The sequence below is a fragment of the Myripristis murdjan genome, chromosome 24 (assembly GCF_902150065.1).
Source record: "Myripristis murdjan chromosome 24, fMyrMur1.1, whole genome shotgun sequence".
NCBI classification, from domain to species: domain Eukaryota; kingdom Metazoa; phylum Chordata; class Actinopteri; order Holocentriformes; family Holocentridae; genus Myripristis; species Myripristis murdjan.
Genome location: NC_044003.1, coordinates 18,741,735 through 18,759,399, shown reverse-complemented (window position 1 = coordinate 18,759,399; position 17,665 = coordinate 18,741,735). Strand labels below are relative to the sequence as shown.

The window sequence follows — 17,665 nt, the reverse complement described above, 5'->3', positions numbered from 1 at the left end:
GCCGCGCAGCCCGCGTGAGTGTCTCAGTGCGTCTCAGGCGCGCCGCGAGCCTTGTCTACCTGAGGCGCGTGCTTATCAGCAAAATGAATTAATAATAATACTTAATTTATATAGCGCTTTTTATATAGGGGCTGTACCTCTAAGTGCGTTACAATAAATCGAAAAACGAGTAAAAAATAAATGAAACAACGGCAAATACTGAACAATAAAACCAAGCTATAAACGGATTCACAAAAAAATGCGGCAGCAATAGCAAAAACAAACATCAGTAGCTAAGATATATAAAAGACGGAATTAAAGGAAGTCGAGGGAAAATAGGGAGAATGATCTGCAGCCAGGCAGTACTGCAGGAACATCTATTTCTATAGGTCCCAAAATTTACACACCTCCTGCCGTGTTCTAGACAAGCCTAACTCTTATGTGTGTATGTATTATAAACAGTAATTATATCGGCCTATATGACTGGAGGTATAGGTATGTGTATACTGTACGTATGTGTATACTGTACGTATATGTTCTGGCTTGTGTTTATCATTTCATGTGCAAGCCACTGTTCCCTTCTTGAGTTTGTAAATTGCAATTGTTCTCAAAAAAGTAGTTTGCAACCTCCACAGCCAAATCCTGTGTTTGTGACACAGTAATTATCCTTGAACTCCACAGCTGGCTGTATAGAGGCAGACAATTTGAATCAAGGATTTTTACTAATCAAATTATTCCAAGGTCCTTGAGGAATCGTTTCCGCCCTAATTCATACGGCGTAACAGTGATCCTAAAAACATTTTTGCTCACTTTCATTCAAAGACAATGGAGCATTGCAGTGTTTGTCACAGCTGTGGCTGCTAACAAGTGCTTCTGTCATCTCACTTTCATCAGCAATCATCCAAGAAGGGTTTGCTGAGCACCCATTGTCTCTTTTCAGTGCCATCCCTCTTTACATTCATGCACAGCTGGGAGCCTCAAATTCCAGCTTTAGTCTCCTGTTGCCGCTCGCTGGGCTGCTCTCTTGGAGAACTTGAGGGCTGAATACCTTGCAGGCATAGTGACTGTGCTGTCTGCCTGGTGGAGGAATGTTACTCATTCACTTTCCCCCACCCACTTTTTCCCATCTGCTCCACAATTCAAACGAGGTCATCCAGTTAACTTTCAAACTCGACATTTGTGCCAAGACTGGGTTTTTTTAATCTGCTGTGGGAAAGTGTCTGTGGTCTTCATATTTCCACCTCTTGATTTCTAGTACAATCTCTGGCCTCATCTTCCCACCTAGAAACAATTAAAGAGAAACTAATCCTCGATCTCCTCTAATGGTGAAAAGTTGGGTTCCTGCTCTTTGGTGGCAGGTGATGTCACCACCTGTCATTCTCAGAGGCTGTCAGAAAAAGACCAGCACCCCACTTTTCACATCTACCTGCACTTTTGCTTTCACAATTAAACACCCGGTTAAATTCCTATACACTCTCTCAAGCACAATCATGCCCATCTTTACAAGGGTGTGTCATTTCCAACACATCCGCGTGTCTGGCTGAGTTCAGTGCACAATTGTGGAAAATTAAAATACAGTGCATGAAAGGTGCATTGTGCAAAATTTCCAAGGGTTAACATTAAGAGTCATGAAAAAATATGGAAAAAGGACCTAAGTTGATGGCTGAGGCTACATGCTTTTAACTGTTGGCCTGATTTGCTGATAAATTATGTGAATTTCCACTTTCTCTTTCATCGGTTGAGTCTGAAGGGACTTCACTTGACAGTTTTGTGTCGTGGACCACCGCTCAAAACTCTCTGAATTATACAGTGTCATTTTGGCTGAGAGCTGGTCAGTAGCACCCTGAGTGTTTTTCCTGATGTGACTCCTTGCCAGTTCAGCTGCTACTGTGTTACTCACAATGTGCCTTTGTGTCTCTTGAGTGCTTTGCAGAGCTTTACATTGTGGCTCACCTGGATGAGCCCCTAAAACCAGATTTCAGGTGGGCGCCTCTGTCTCTGCCTCCATCATTTTCTCCATCATTTGATGTTGGCAGCTCAAACGAACAGGGCAGATAACTAAGGGTTTCTCTGACAGTTGTTGTGTGAGTATTGTCCTCTCGCTCACACACACGCACACACCACATACAGAGTCAGACAGAAACACTGCTGAAATAATTAAACCTGCCGGGCCAGTGCTCACAATAAGTGTGCCTTATCATGTTTCAGGAAGTTTTTTAGCAGTGTGTTTCTCGTAGGTCACAATGAGGGTGTGACAACCTGTCGTCTCCACTGGTGAGGGTAATGAAATGTGCTCCGTCAAGCTGCACCAGAGACTTCTCCCGCCTTGTTAAAATGGAGAGAGAAAACCAATAGGTAAGACCTTTTCATTTTTCTAATTATGTCTCCATGTATTTGTTGTGATTTCATTGACCTACATTTTCAGTGTCCAGAGGATGATGTGATGTGTTTGTGAAACTAATATTCACTTACCGTAGTGGGTCCTCTTCTCTGTTTGAATGGAAACCGCTTCCCCAAAGGATTTCTATTGTAGCTGTTTGATAGACCCAGACGTTGTAAACTAATGTGTTGACCTGCTTTTAGGATCTCCATGGTATCTGAAAACCCCACAAGCTTTGCAGAGTGGAGGGTTGTGTGGAGAACTGTGTCTGTCTGTTTATTTACCCAGGCTTATCGGTCTCTTTGTAGCTTTTCACTGAAATCACAGTGGCGGGTTTGTTTCCTGCACCTGAAATGCGTCTGTCTCAGTTCATCAGTGCTTGGAATCCTTTGCAATCCTCTCGGGGGCTGATAAGGACAGGACTGACAGTGTTTCAATGAGTTTCAATTTTTTTTATCACTAAGGATTTGCAGAGATTGCGCATGTGAATAAGTGAAATTCAGGGCATGCAGTGCACAGAATAGCCTACATCCTCCTGACCATGACTACACAAAAAACTATGTCACAGGAATCAGTATGTCGGTATCCTGTCGATACTAAAATTTTTAAAACAAGAACAATACCGGTTTTTAAGCATCAGTGGTATCAATGTGGTGTTCTTACTGTAATGCAGTCTTGATGTGTTTGTTTAAATGCCTGACATAATTAAAACGTCAGTCATGCTTACAGGACAGCACATCAAAATGACAGCACATAATCATACCATTGTGTTAATTGTTACAGCAGGACGTTTCATTTCAGTTTCTCTGATGTGAAATAGAAATATGAAAATGCTTGAAATGCCATTTGTTCACTTGTTTAATATTTGTTCAAAATTTTTAGAGAAGTGTGTGTCGAATGGGATTTCTGTTTTGCTGGTTTAGGTGTTAAGAATCATGAAATTGCACTTCTATACTAGTCTGAACTATGGAGTCAAAACAATTTAAATTATTCTTCCTGTTGATTAAGCTGTTTCTGAAATGCATCTCACTCAGCTGGAATTCAATATGTGTGAAGTTTTATTTAGCCCAATCAACACCATTACTGCTGGACTTTTTATTCCAGACACTGAGACACTGAGACCAAGCTAAGCAAGCGGCTTCATGTCAAGCAGTAGCTGTAGACTAACAACAAACAGCAATGTATAAAGTCAAAATCCACTTACAGTCACGTAAAGACATGAGGTTCAACGATGTATAAAATCATAATACACTAAAAATCCCATAACAGAGAGAGAAAAGTCAACTTCTCTCTGCCTGCTTGTTCAGCTTTAAATCCCTTTGCAGTAATTCATAGGAATAGTGGAGCAAAATACATGGACACTGTCGCTTAATTAAATTGAATCTTAGATATCGAAATTAAATCTTAAGATTGTAAATGTTCAAATTTTTCGGAGGGCTGTGTTTGATTCAAGGATGACACAGAAGCACAGCATTTCTTGATCGGATTATTTCCACTTTAGGGCAGGATAACTTTAAACTACAGTCACCTCCATTGTGCTGTCAGTCATAAATAATGGCTTTGCATTAATCAAATCTAATGGCATCTGATGACACTTCATGTGCTTGCTGACTCATTCTTGGCTAATTAAGTGGGGCCAGGCCCGGCATCACAACAAAGTGGCTTCGGGAGCGTTTGAAATCAGCAGAGGTGTGTTAGAGCAACAGTACAGGCCAGCAACAGCAATGAAAAAGTGTGTGTAGGTGTTACGGGTCCCGAGCTCGGGCCCGAGTGAATGGATTATGCTGGAACAAAGCTGAAAGACGTTGTAAGTGAATACAGCGCTTAATCCTCAGGAGTTTGCTTTATGAGTCAGGGTGTGTGTTGTAAGTCGTCTGGCCTCTCACACACGCTTGGTAACAAAATGGGTCATTTTTTATTTAGCCTCACAAGACATATTGTACTAATGTAACTAATACACATCTAATCTCACATCAGCAGTCTCTGCATTTATAAAATGGTCCAATTGATTTATGAGGTTTAAGTCAAACACTTACTACGAAAACAAACAATTATTAACCGGAAGCATGGTATTAAAAAGGTATGACATGGTGCATTGGACTGGATCAACTTATAAAGATCTGGGAATTATTTGTAGCCCAGTTTCTCTGTGACCAGTAGAATAACAAATAGGCATTGTTATCAGTTGTATAAACATTTTTTTTTTTTTTTTTTTTAAATCGGCCCTTTTACTTTCTTGATATCTTATCTAGAAAATATGTCGAAGAGAAAGCGGGGCTGTACACTGTGCACACAGGAGGAAATAAATTCAAATTATTTCTAACGTCACAATGCTGGCAAGCGCTCCAAGATGGAAGATAGTTAGATCAGATTAATTTTGCATTTTTCAAGTATTTCCTTGTGTTAGGTAACAGAGCAGGTAACAGAGTGCCATTTCAGGAAACACGTAAAACCAAGCTACGCAGAATAAAAAAGATTTCAGCTCCGGACATTGTTTTTCTGGTAAGAAACCCTTATGAAGTTCCCTTAGTTATATCACAGTGCAATCTACCAGTCTAACATCGCTCTATTTATCGATGTTTGAGAGACAACTGTGCAATTTACATTATGGTAAGCACAATGTAATGTAGTTCTTGAAGTTGAAACCATCATGCTTGTGCTCTTGTGGATCATAAATAATGGGACTTTTGTTGTTCATGGTCTTTTTATGAGGCAAAATACAATTTAAAAGTCTAATAAACAACACCAGCCTCACCTAGTGACACACACACACACACACACACACACACATTTCTCTCTCTTCTGTTCCCATCAGGTGTCCACACTGGTGTGTCAGGCATGAATAATCTTCTATTGCAATGGAATGCAACAGCACTGGACCTTGATAGCCGGCAGCCAACATTATGTGGGAGCTCCTGTGACCAGTGACAACAGAGTTACCTTAAACAGGATAAGCAGTTTAAGGTACAAGCAATAAAGCACTTTTGGGAAATAACCTGCTGAATAAAATAATTGGTCTCTATAGGCAATTAGGAAAACAGGTCTGTTATGTAACTCTTGACGTGTGAGTTAGGAATTACAATGTGTGTGTGCTGCTTCCCGGCATAATTTAAACAATTACTGCACAACACCAGAGCAAGAGGTCTGTCGGTGACATTCACTCTCTTACTATGGAAAAAAAAAAAACGTTCATAATATATAGATTGAATGCGGAAAGCCCTGAAGCACTGCTGGTAATTTCCAAACATGACGACGTTGACAAATAGAATGGAATGAGGAAAGCATTTTTTTGAATCATTCATCTTTAATAAGACTTCCCTTTTGTTCAAGTTCTTGTTGTTACGTGACAGTTGGAGATCTGCAACTTTCCAAACTTGGTGAGCTTGGGCAAAAGTAAGTGGGAATCCTAATTATTTTTGTCCAAGATTGCCCAAGACAGTGTAAGAATGCAGCCCTTCGTCTTCTGTTTCGTTTCACTTTTGATTTGACAGGGTTCAGTGTTAAGGTCACTGAGTTCACACACACTCCCTCAAAAGGCCAGCGGGTGTAACTGCTGACTTACAAATGTTTTTAGAGATTTAAATATTTTCATATAGCATTGAGATGCCTATTTGAGAAATATGTCAGTGCTACAGAGATCTTTGAATTCAACATAATGCTATATATGTTACCAGTATGGTAACAGTAAAATGCAGGCAATGAAGTAGGTCAGGCAAATTCAAGTCGTGTCTGTAAAATGTGCCTAAAGAAGCAATGAAAAGGATAAACCTGTTTTGGCAGCCTGAGCTCCTCTGGCCAAGCATCTGACAGGACGGGCCTGATTACTTTTATTGTTTAGGATCTCTGCCGGCGCTTTGGCCCAAAAGGAGACGAACCACAAAAATACATCAGATGAATCTTAAAATAAAAACTGTCATCACTAGCAATAAATCCCACTGAACTTATATCCTCTTTTCAGTCACATGTGCAGTTTTCTTTTTGGCATGTAGTTGATGATCTCATCCAGAGGAACATAATGCAACAAGAGTGTGTTTTTGATGCTGGTGCTAAACTGGCCACACCTGTTGATGTGATGCATAAATATGGTCACATTATAAATATTACACTTTATTTGTATTATTTCAACCTTTAAAAAAAACAACAGATTTTACATCATGCTTTGCAGAGCATAGAGAGGCGTTACATGAAAAGACTGATGATGAACATGTACTGAGAATTTAACAGTTAATACAGAAATTGTTATGGAGGCTGCAGTGTATAGCATGAGAGTAAAAAAAAAAAGACATATTTCCACTGTTTGAGGCGATTATTTGTTGTTGCTGATGTTGCTGTTTGTTCCCCGCTCTACTCTCTTGACAGGAATGGCCATATCAAATGGCTTGACCATCTTTGCCCTCCTAGTGACGTGCTGTATTTTGGAAACAACACGCGAATTGATTGAATTTTCCAGGCCGGTTTCGCTGGTAAGCCTGCTGTGTTTACGATACTGGCTGGTGTCCAATAGCAAATACGGGAAGGTGCAAGCCACACCAAGGCCTCGCACACAGGAGTTCTGTAAAAATGAAACTCAGTTTTTCATTATTTTCTATCAACAAAACAGATTCTTGTCGCTAGTTTTGGACCCTGATCAAGCTTTTCAAGATGATTGTCACTCTCCTGTTTCTCAGGCGCTGAATGCTGAAGACATCCTACCTCACACCAGACACAGAAGGAATGGTTAGTCTGAGAAATTTATATCCAAATAAGAAACTGTTGTACTTATAATTTATACCTGCAGGACTTGACAACAATTCAGCAGTGTAACATCCCTGTTTATATATGGCGTATATAGATATACTTTGTTTTTCATATGCTCAGTTTCTTATTTCTGTATTTATTGTTAATTATTGTAAATTATTGTTGTAATAATTTGTAGGATTAATGCACATATTTAGGCTTAATGCACATACAATTGATGCAACTTTATACATAATGCATATACTTAATGCAAAAATGGCAAATTGGGTATCTCACTTTTTTTTTTTTTTTTTTGCTTGCAGTTAATATGCTGGGTTACTGGTTGCCAGAAGATTCATAATAATTGTTTCCTCTCTGATTTCTCTCCCTGCAGTGCCTGCAGTGCAATGGAGATATGTTATTGACATTGAAGTGAATGCGTCAAGCCTAGAAACAATAGACCAACTTCGATCTTCTGTGAATGCCACTGCTTTCCCCATTCAGCTTGATAACACCACGCAGGTTTCTGACATCAATGTCACCACGGGTGAGTACAAGATACAAGCTGACACTCTGCAAAAGGACAGAAACCCAAATCATTAAGGACTTTGATACACATATTGTCAGGGATAATGGCAATATTACAAGACAAAGCTTCTCTGACATAAACAGCTGGATGGCCCAACACTTGTTAAAGTTTAACTCTGACAAGACAGAAGTTCCCATCATCGGCCCTGAGCATGTCTTAAAATGAATTCAGCCGCCTCGTTCCCAACATACAAATAATTTCGGTGTTATCCTGAACTGTAACTTGAACCTGTGCGTGTGCAGGTACATGTACAAAAAAAAAAAGCAGTCCAGTCGTGTTTTTATCAGCTGAGCAACATTCCCAAAGTTAGATCGGCTCTGTCCCACAGCAACACAGAGAAAATCACACATGCTTCCGTATCCTCGATCACTGTGAACACCGAGCGACGGCACAGCTCCCATTCGTTCCAAATTCAGCAGCCAGACTTACTGACAAAAACAAACAAAAACAAACACAAACAAACACAAACAAAGCGATTCTCACACATTACACCAATCTTGGCTGCACTCCATCGGCGTCCAGTCTCTGTTAGGATCTATTTTAAAGCGCTTTTTTTAATCACAGTTTTGTGGACTTTGTGTGATGTCTTTTTTTATCATTACTTTTATTCTTATATTTGTGATTACTTTATCTATCTATCTATCTATCTATCTATTGCTTTTACCTTCTTATTTTTATCTTTCAACATCCTTCTTGTTTTCCCTGTCTGCTGTGTTTTGTTCTGTTTTAACCTTACCTTGATTTCACCTTACTGTATCTTACTTTAATTTACCTTTTTTATTGCTCTTGTTTGACCATTCTGAGTAGCTTCTTGTCTTTATTTCGACTGCTGAGTATTCTGCTTTTTGCATTTTTTTTCTGCATTTTGCATTTTGTCAAGCCTTGATAACTGTTGTTTTTAAAGCTGCTATATAAATAAAACGTTATTAAATTATTATTATTATTATTACCAGTCATAGTAGTAGTAGTAGTAGTAGTATCATTATTATTACCATTATTATTGTTATGTACTAGGCTCTGAATGCCTTGCACTGGGCATCAGGTCAACAGCTGACAGTACTTATTTCCCCGGTTCATGAGCCATTTCTTACTTCTTGCCCCTGACGTTGCTCATGTTTTTAACTCGTGTGCGCATGCAGACGTTTAGCTCTTGCAGCGTTTCTTTAATGTTGCAATTGTTCTCTTGCTCGTGTATTGAAATTTCTCACCTCGTCAAGCGCTTTGTGATTACTGCTTGAAAAGTACTCTATAAATAAAATGTATTATAATAACAATAATAATAATAATAATAATAATTGTTATTATTTTGCAAGTGTGCTCGCCAAATGGCACCGGGTTCCAGTGCAGGTGTGAGGAGCAGTTTGCTTGGCCGTACAGCAGCTGTGCCACATATGGAGCCTGTGATGACATTATCAATGGCATCTGCAGATGCATTAATGCCATTCCAACTGATGACCAGTTCTGCCAGCCAGAGTCAGGTAATCAATTAATATTTTTACATGACTACTAACTTTGAGCTCAGAGGCCTGGCTTTTTACCACTGCAACACTGCTGGTCCAGTTGATGGGATTATCATTGTGGCAAAGCTTTGTTCAAACCAATATATGTTTATTTTAATTTCTAGTGGAGGTCCAAAGGTTTCCAAAGATGTCAAATATGGGCTGCTGTATTACAGGGAAATGTGTATAAAATGATGCACAAGACATTTAGATATTGTCTATTTGATACAACGGTGCAGGCGTAAAACAATGACATTATGTATTTGAATATTTCACTCAATGTAAGCATAATGTAGCATCACTGAAGTGTTGCAACCAACAGATATAGAATATATATGTGAATTTGTGGTACAATATAGAAAAAATGTTGTTTTGTCTTTCTCTCTCTTTTTGAGGTTACTTAAGCAGAATCTACAGTGTTAGTTAGCATAGGTGTAATTTCAGTTTTGACCCCAGTTCTTGAGTGTTGGTGATGATACGATTCTCAGTGGAAATGACCCGACTCATTAAACCCTGATCATGTGAGCTGTTGTGATATGTCAAAAAACTGGCGATACTCCCATAAGAGTTTCAATAAGCTGTATGTGCTTACTTTGTGCAGACTGCTGCAAAACAATTCAAGACATGCCAACAGCAATGCAAAATACATGGGAGTCCACACATTCTGCACATTCTATTGTGTTATCTTGTTGTGTTTTATCTTGTTGTGCAGCACTTTGGAAAACCTTGTGTTTGTTAAAATGGTGCTATATAAATAAAGTGGATTGGATTGGACTGGATGGCTGTGAAGCTGACAGATAGCAAATGCTCCAAGTCAGCACTGCCTTAGTGGCCAACAGAGGACTGTTGTTTGAAGACTGGATGTTTGTTAATTAAGGCCATGCTGAGAAAACCTATGTACTCTGAATCAGACCCTGGATAATGAAAAGTGTACCTCACACCTAATCTAACCTTGACTATATTATTACCACATGAGACCTGAAAGATTTCTAATTTCTTATTTTTCCCAAAGAACTGCTAGTTGTGGTGGAGTATGAAGTGGAAGTGGAGCTGAACGTGTTAGATGTTAGGACAGTGGACAGGCTCAGGAGCTTCCTCGGTAACATCAGCTCCGACCTGGTCCTGAGTCCTGCTGTAAACGCCACGCACATTGAAATCACCACAGGTAACAGCACAGTTTCTACTGAATGACTTTGACAATCATCTGTGGCATTTTTCATGTAAATAAATGTCCACTAATCTCGAGAATGTGACTGATGATAGCACAACATAGTGGTTCAGTGTACTTAAACCCATTTCATGAGAGATTTTCAACTACCAATCAGTCTATGCAAGGTTATTACACAGCCAGAGCCGGCATAACAAACAATTATTTCAGCATAAATTGATTAGATGTAAGATATTACTGGTGAGATTTTAAATTTCCAGTCAAAGCTAGCACAGAAATTAATCAGCTATCAAGCCACTAGCATGGCATTGCATTGCATTTTATTGCAGATTCTGTGCTATTTTCATAATTATTTAAAATGCCTTGCACCATAAAGGCGACTTGTATTAGTCTGATTTATTTTCTCAAGTGGCTTTTGCTTGATTTCAAGATTTAAGGGGGAAAATTAATATGTGCCATGTGTGTGCTTGCCATAATTGAGTACATTTTACTAGATTACACGTTTTCTGAATATTTTGTTAAATAAATTATATATATTCGATTGACAAATTAAATGAGTGCAGTTCAAGAACAAGGTGTAAAAATCCTGCACAACACAAACAGTTCAGTGGTTCCATTAAATTCTCATTTTTGGACCAGATGGATGAGATATATCAATATAGCTGCCAAAGCATCACAGTACTGAAAAGCTTACAAAATGTCTGTGTTATAAAATTGCTGTTTTGCTTCATGACCTTTTTTTATTATAATGTGTTTGTTTTGTTGTTTAGTGTGCTACCCAAATGGCAGCAGCTTCCAGTGCAGATGTGAGGATCAGTTTGCTTGGTCGTTCAACAGCTGTGTTACATACGGCGCCTGCGATAACATCACCGGTGACACCTGTGGGTGCATCAACAGCCGGCCACCCGACGGCCAGTTCTGCCAGCCAAAGACAGGTGATGGAGACTTTATGGTGCTCTCTGTGGGTTTGCATGCTATGTATAGGGCTCCATTTGTAGAGAATGTTCTGTAATGAAATGTCTTTTCTATGTGATTCACCACAGAGCCGTTACAGCTGTATGAATACCAGGTTGAAGCTGAAATCAGTGCCAGTAATTTCACAGTGCTCGAGCAACTGCAGGACATTGTGAACAACATCAGTCTTCCTATACGACTCAACAGCTCAATAAACATCACCAGAATTAATATCAGCTTTACAGGTAGGAGTACGAGAATATTGTTGCATAGAATAAAATTGCATTTTGCATCACAGTGCAGCTTGAGGGTGTTTTGGGAAAACATTACTCTTCCCTTGATTCATCACTGAAATGAAGAAAATGTATTTACATAATCAGACCCTGTTTCTGTTAAACCAGTTGGTTATTATAAAAACAAAAGATTGTCATCATAATAGCATTGTTGGTAACTATTGCATGAGGTAACCAGAAAGAAAAATAATAATAATAATAATAATAATAATAATAATAATAATAATAATAAAATAAGTTGTTGATATGGTATCAGGTAACCAAAAACAAAAGGTTTAATTTCTCCTTCTTTTCCCACAGCACCTACAGTCCCACCAGTTCTTTATGAATATGTGATTTCACTGGAATTGAACACTACAGACTCCACCACAGATCAGCTGAGAGACACCCTGAGTAATACCGTTTTTCCTATCCAAGTCAACTCACAAATAAACATCAATGATGTTGACATGACCACAGGTAAGAGGAACAAATGTTTTGCAGCCCTCAAATGTTACAGTTTGGTGTGTTTTTTTTTTCTTTGAGCATGTTTCTTAAAATACTGAGGGTACCCTTGTACAATTAAAGGTGTTGTTCTCTTCAATTTTAGTTTGCAGTCAAAATGGCACTGGATTCCAGTGTCGCTGCGAGGAAGACTACCTTTGGCCTTGTGAAAAGTGTGCCACCTATGGGAAATGTGATGGAGATACAAATGACACATGCACGTGCATCAGTGCCATTCCCGCAGATGGACAGTACTGTCAGCCAGTGGACAGTCAAAGTAAGTTCATAGTGCAACACCTGATGGGCAGTACTGCCAGTCTGTTCATCAACACAGTAAGCACTGTTCAACTAATTATGTGGCCTGTAAACGGACAGTGGCATTCATCTCACAGGCTTCAGCGGCTGCATCTTTTCATATTTGCCACCAATCCCTCTCTCTCTCTTCCTCCCAACAGACTTCACAGCTTGTCCTCCTACACCAACACGTAAGACTGAGAAGACAGCATTTAATCAGTGAAAAACATGAAATGATGATAGTGGCACATATTTCAAGTGATACAGTTACAGAGTATGTTTTCCCATTTTTCATGATTTCTCTCCAGCTCCTGCACTTGTGTATGAATACCTGATCTCTCTGGAGCTGAACACCACAGATGTTACATTAATAGATCAGCTGAGGATTTTTCTGACAAGCACCAGTTACCCCATCTTCATCAGCAACACCATACTAGTCTCTGATGTCAACATTTCCACAGGTAAGAACAATTACTTGCTTCTTTTATCTCATTCATCAATGTTGCAGCACACTGTAATATACTGTAACAAACAAAGAGATGCTCATATTGTCTGTGTTTGTCCCCAGTTTGCTCTCCAAGCGGTGCAGGGTTCCAGTGCAGATGTGAGGACCAGTATCGCTGGTCATGTGACCAGTGTTTGATGTATGGATCATGTGACAGCATCACTGATGACACATGTGGATGCATCAGCGCCATTCCTCCTGATGGACAGTATTGCCAGTCTGTTCATCAACACAGTAAGCACTGTTCAACTAATTATGGAGCCTGTAAACGGACAGTGGCATTCATCTCACAGGCTTCAGCAGCTGCATCTTTTCATATTTGCCACCAATCCCTCTCTCTCTGTCTCTTCCTCCCAACAGACTTCACAGCTTGTCCTCCTACACCAACACGTAAGACTGAGAAGACAGCATTTAATCAGTGAAAAACATGAAATGATGATAGTGGCACATATTTCAAGTGATACAGTTACAGAGTATGTTTTCCCATTTTTCATGATTTCTCTCCAGCTCCTGCACTTGTGTATGAATACCTGATCTCTCTGGAGCTGAACACCACAGATGTTACATTAATAGATCAGCTGAGGATTTTTCTGACAAGCACCAGTTACCCCATCTTCATCAGCAACACCATACTAGTCTCTGATGTCAACATTTCCACAGGTAAGAACAATTACTTGCTTCTTTTATCTCATTCATCAATGTTGCAGCACACTGTAATATACTGTAACAAACAAAGAGATGCTCATATTGTCTGTGTTTGTCCCCAGTTTGCTCTCCAAGCGGTGCAGGGTTCCAGTGCAGATGTGAGGACCAGTATCGCTGGTCATGTGACCAGTGTTTGATGTATGGATCATGTGACAGCATCACTGATGACACATGTGGATGCATCAGCGCCATTCCTCCTGATGGACAGTATTGCCAGTCTGTTCATCAACACAGTAAGCACTGTTCAACTAATTATGGAGCCTGTAAACGGACAGTGGCATTCATCTCACAGGCTTCAGCAGCTGCATCTTTTCATATTTGCCACCAATCCCTCTCTCTCTGTCTCTTCCTCCCAACAGACTTCACAGCTTGTCCTCCTACACCAACACGTAAGACTGAGAAGACAGCATTTAATCAATGAAAAAACATGAAATGATAATGATGTCACATATTTCAAGTGATACAAATACAGAGTATGTTTTCCCATTTTTCATGATTTCTCTCCAGCTCCTGCACTTGTGTATGAATACCTGATCTCTCTGGAGCTGAACACCACAGATGTTACATTAATAGATCAGCTGAGGATTTTTCTGACAAGCACCAGTTACCCCATCTTCATCAGCAACACCATACAAGTCTCTGATGTCAACATTTCCACAGGTAAGAACAATTACTTGCTTCTTTTATCTCATTCATCAATGTTGCAACACACTGTAATATACTGTAACAAACAAAGAGATGCTCATATTGTCTGTGTTTGCCTCCAGTTTGCTCTCCAAGCGGTGCAGGGTTCCAGTGCAGATGTGAGGACCAGTATCGCTGGTCATGTGACCAGTGTTTGATGTATGGATCATGTGACAACATCATTGATGACACGTGTGGATGCATCAGCGCCATTCCTCCTGATGGACAGTACTGCCAGTCTGTTCATCAACACAGTAAGCACTGTTCAACTAATTATGTGGCCTGTAAACGGACAGTGGCATTCATCTCACAGGCATCAGCGGCTGCATCTTTTCATATTTGCCACCAATACCTCTCTCTTTCTCTTCCTCCCAACAGACTTCACAGCTTGTCCTCCTCCACCAACACGTAAGACTGAGAAGACAGCATTTAATCAATGAAAAACATGAAATGATGATAATGTCACATATTTCAAGTGATACAGAGTATGTTTTCCCATTTTTCATGATTTCTCTCCAGCTCCTGCACTTGTGTATGAATACCTGATTTCTCTGGAGCTGAACACCACAGATGTTACATTAATAAATCAGCTGAGGATTTTTCTGACAAGCACCAGCTTCCCCATCTTCATCAGCAACACCATACTAGTCTCTGATGTCAACATTTCCACAGGTGAGAGTAATAACTTCCTGTTACTTCTTTAGCCTCTTCAACAATTTTCTAATATATTATGATGAAACACACTAAAATGTAATACATTTTAAAATAATCATAGAGGGCATATTCACATTAGACAGTCAAGAAGTCCTTAACTATATGGGAGCCATTTTTTCTATCTGAGATAGATAACTGCTTCTTCTTAGTTCCAAACAGCACTGACTCAGTTTTATGCAGTTGTATTGAAAGCTTGTTATCAATGAGCCACTCTCTTACATTTCTCAGTTTCACTGACATCATTCCCAGATACCACTAATGCAGAATCATGACTACACAACAAAAGCTTGTATTTCACAGGAGTTGTTATATCATTAATATATACATATTTATAAGAAATAAAAAAGGCCCTAAATAGAACCATGTGGCACCCCACATGTGATATCCTGAGGTTTTGATATAACCCCTTCAACAACACAGACTTGAGTTCTTCCTGTAAGGTGAGAAGCCAACCATTTTACAGCAGTATGTCTCCATGCACTATCTTTGATGACAGTATAGTCTGATTCACCGTGTCAAAGGCTTTTTGCAAATTGAGCAAGAGCATTCCAGCATACTTTCCTTCATCAGGGTTTTGTCAAACAAAGTCAAACAAATGACTGAGACAGGTTTCAGTGGAGTGTGATGCTCTGAAGTCCAACTGATTTTGAATGTTGAAATTCATGATCAGTGTTTTTTAAAATTGTACAGTTATTTGGATTTGCAGTGTTTTACACTGTTTCCACTTTTAAACCATTAGTTGGAATATATCCTCACTTATGACGCTCATATTGTCTGTGTTTGCCCCCAGTTTGCTCTCCAAGCGGTGCAGGGTTCCAGTGCAGATGTGAGGACCAGTATCGCTGGTCATGTGACCAGTGTTTGATGTATGGATCATGTGACAGCATCACTGATGACACGTGTGGATGCATCAGCGCCATTCCTCCTGATGGACAGTATTGCCAGTCTGTTCATCAACACAGTAAGCACTGTTCAACTAATTATGGAGCCTGTAAACGGACAGTGGCATTCATCTCACAGGCTTCGGCAGCTGCATCTTTTCATATTTGCCACCAATCCCTCTCTCTCTGTCTCTTCCTCCCAACAGACTTCACAGCTTGTCCTCCTACACCAACACGTAAGACTGAGAAGACAGCATTTAATCAATGAAAAAACATGAAATGATAATGATGTCACATATTTCAAGTGATACAGTTACAGAGTATGTTTTCCCATTTTTCATGATTTCTCTCCAGCTCCTGCACTTGTGTATGAATACCTGATCTCTCTGGAGCTGAACACCACAGATGTTACATTAATAGATCAGCTGAGGATTTTTCTGACAAGCACCAGTTACCCCATCTTCATCAGCAACACCATACTAGTCTCTGATGTCAACATTTCCACAGGTAAGAACAATTACTTGCTTCTTTTATCTCATTCATCAATGTTGCAACACACTGTAATATACTGTAACAAACAAAGAGATGCTCATATTGTCTGTGTTTGCCTCCAGTTTGCTCTCCAAGCGGTGCAGGGTTCCAGTGCAGATGTGAGGACCAGTATCGCTGGTCATGTGACCAGTGTTTGATGTATGGATCATGTGACAACATCATTGATGACACGTGTGGATGCATCAGCACCATTCCTCCTGATGGACAGTATTGCCAGTCTGTTCATCAACACAGTAAGCACTGTTCAACTAATTATGTGGCCTGTAAACGGACAGTGGCATTCATCTCACAGGCATCAGTGGCTGCATCTTTTCATATTTGCCACCAATACCTCTCTCTTTCTCTTCCTCCCAACAGACTTCACAGCTTGTCCTCCTCCACCAACACGTAAGACTGAGAAGACAGCATTTAATCAATGAAAAACATGAAATGATGATAATGTCACATATTTCAAGTGATACAAATACAGAGTATGTTTTCCCATTTTTCATGATTTCTCTCCAGCTCCTGCACTTGTGTATGAATACCTGATTTCTCTGGAGCTGAACACCACAGATGTTACATTAATAAATCAGCTGAGGATTTTTCTGACAAGCACCAGCTTCCCCATCTTCATCAGCAACACCATACTAGTCTCTGATGTCAACATTTCCACAGGTGAGAGTAATAACTTCCTGTTACTTCTTTAGCCTCTTCAACAATTTTCTAATATATTATGATGAAACACACTAAAATGTAATACATTTTAAAATAATCATAGAGGGCATATTCACATTAGACAGTCAAGAAGTCCTTAACTATATGAGAGCCATTTTTTCTATCTGAGATAGATAACTGCTTCTTCTTAGTTCCAAACAGCACTGACTCAGTTTTATGCAGTTGTATTGAAAGCTTGTTATCAATGAGCCACTCTCTTACATTTCTCAGTTTCACTGACATCATTCCCAGATACCACTAATGCAGAATCATGACTACACAACAAAAACTTGTATTTCACAGGAGTTGTTATATCATTAATATATACATATTTATAAGAAATAAAAAAGGCCCTAAATAGAACCATGTGGCACCCCACATGTGATATCCTGAGGTTTTGATATAACCCCTTCAACAACACAGACTTGAGTTCTTTCTGTAAGGTGAGAAGCGAACCATTTTACAGCAGTATGTCTCCATGCACTATCTTTGATGACAGTATAGTCTGATTCACCGTGTCAAAGGCTTTTTGCAAATTGAGCAAGAGCATTCCAGCATACTTTCCTTCATCAG

At 39.6% G+C, this 17,665-nt stretch overlaps 1 protein-coding gene and 1 long non-coding RNA gene across 2 annotated transcripts in view; both read left to right on the top strand.

Moving 5' to 3' along the window:
• Positions 1-2,245: 2,245 nt before the first annotated feature.
• The window catches only part of LOC115355924 (uncharacterized), a 31,159-nt gene continuing 15,739 nt past the window's right edge, over positions 2,246-17,665 (top strand). The window contains exons 1-19 of the mRNA XM_030046851.1: positions 2,246-2,334; positions 5,175-5,323; positions 6,719-6,822; positions 7,027-7,075; positions 7,470-7,622; positions 8,978-9,142; positions 10,176-10,328; positions 11,102-11,266; positions 11,375-11,530; positions 11,879-12,037; positions 12,168-12,338; positions 12,517-12,546; positions 12,664-12,816; positions 12,924-13,094; positions 13,221-13,250; positions 13,368-13,520; positions 13,628-13,798; positions 13,925-13,954; positions 14,073-14,225. Of these exons, the coding sequence (XP_029902711.1) occupies positions 6,721-6,822; positions 7,027-7,075; positions 7,470-7,622; positions 8,978-9,142; positions 10,176-10,328; positions 11,102-11,266; positions 11,375-11,530; positions 11,879-12,037; positions 12,168-12,338; positions 12,517-12,546; positions 12,664-12,816; positions 12,924-13,094; positions 13,221-13,250; positions 13,368-13,520; positions 13,628-13,798; positions 13,925-13,954; positions 14,073-14,225 (2,164 nt within the window). The 5' untranslated portion in view covers positions 2,246-2,334; positions 5,175-5,323; positions 6,719-6,720. The remainder of the gene's footprint in view (positions 2,335-5,174; positions 5,324-6,718; positions 6,823-7,026; positions 7,076-7,469; positions 7,623-8,977; positions 9,143-10,175; positions 10,329-11,101; positions 11,267-11,374; positions 11,531-11,878; positions 12,038-12,167; positions 12,339-12,516; positions 12,547-12,663; positions 12,817-12,923; positions 13,095-13,220; positions 13,251-13,367; positions 13,521-13,627; positions 13,799-13,924; positions 13,955-14,072; positions 14,226-17,665) is intronic.
• LOC115355926 (uncharacterized) lies at positions 16,608-16,981 on the top strand. Its single transcript, XR_003927924.1, has 3 exons — positions 16,608-16,629; positions 16,754-16,783; positions 16,901-16,981. It is a non-coding gene; the product is annotated as an uncharacterized LOC115355926 (long non-coding RNA).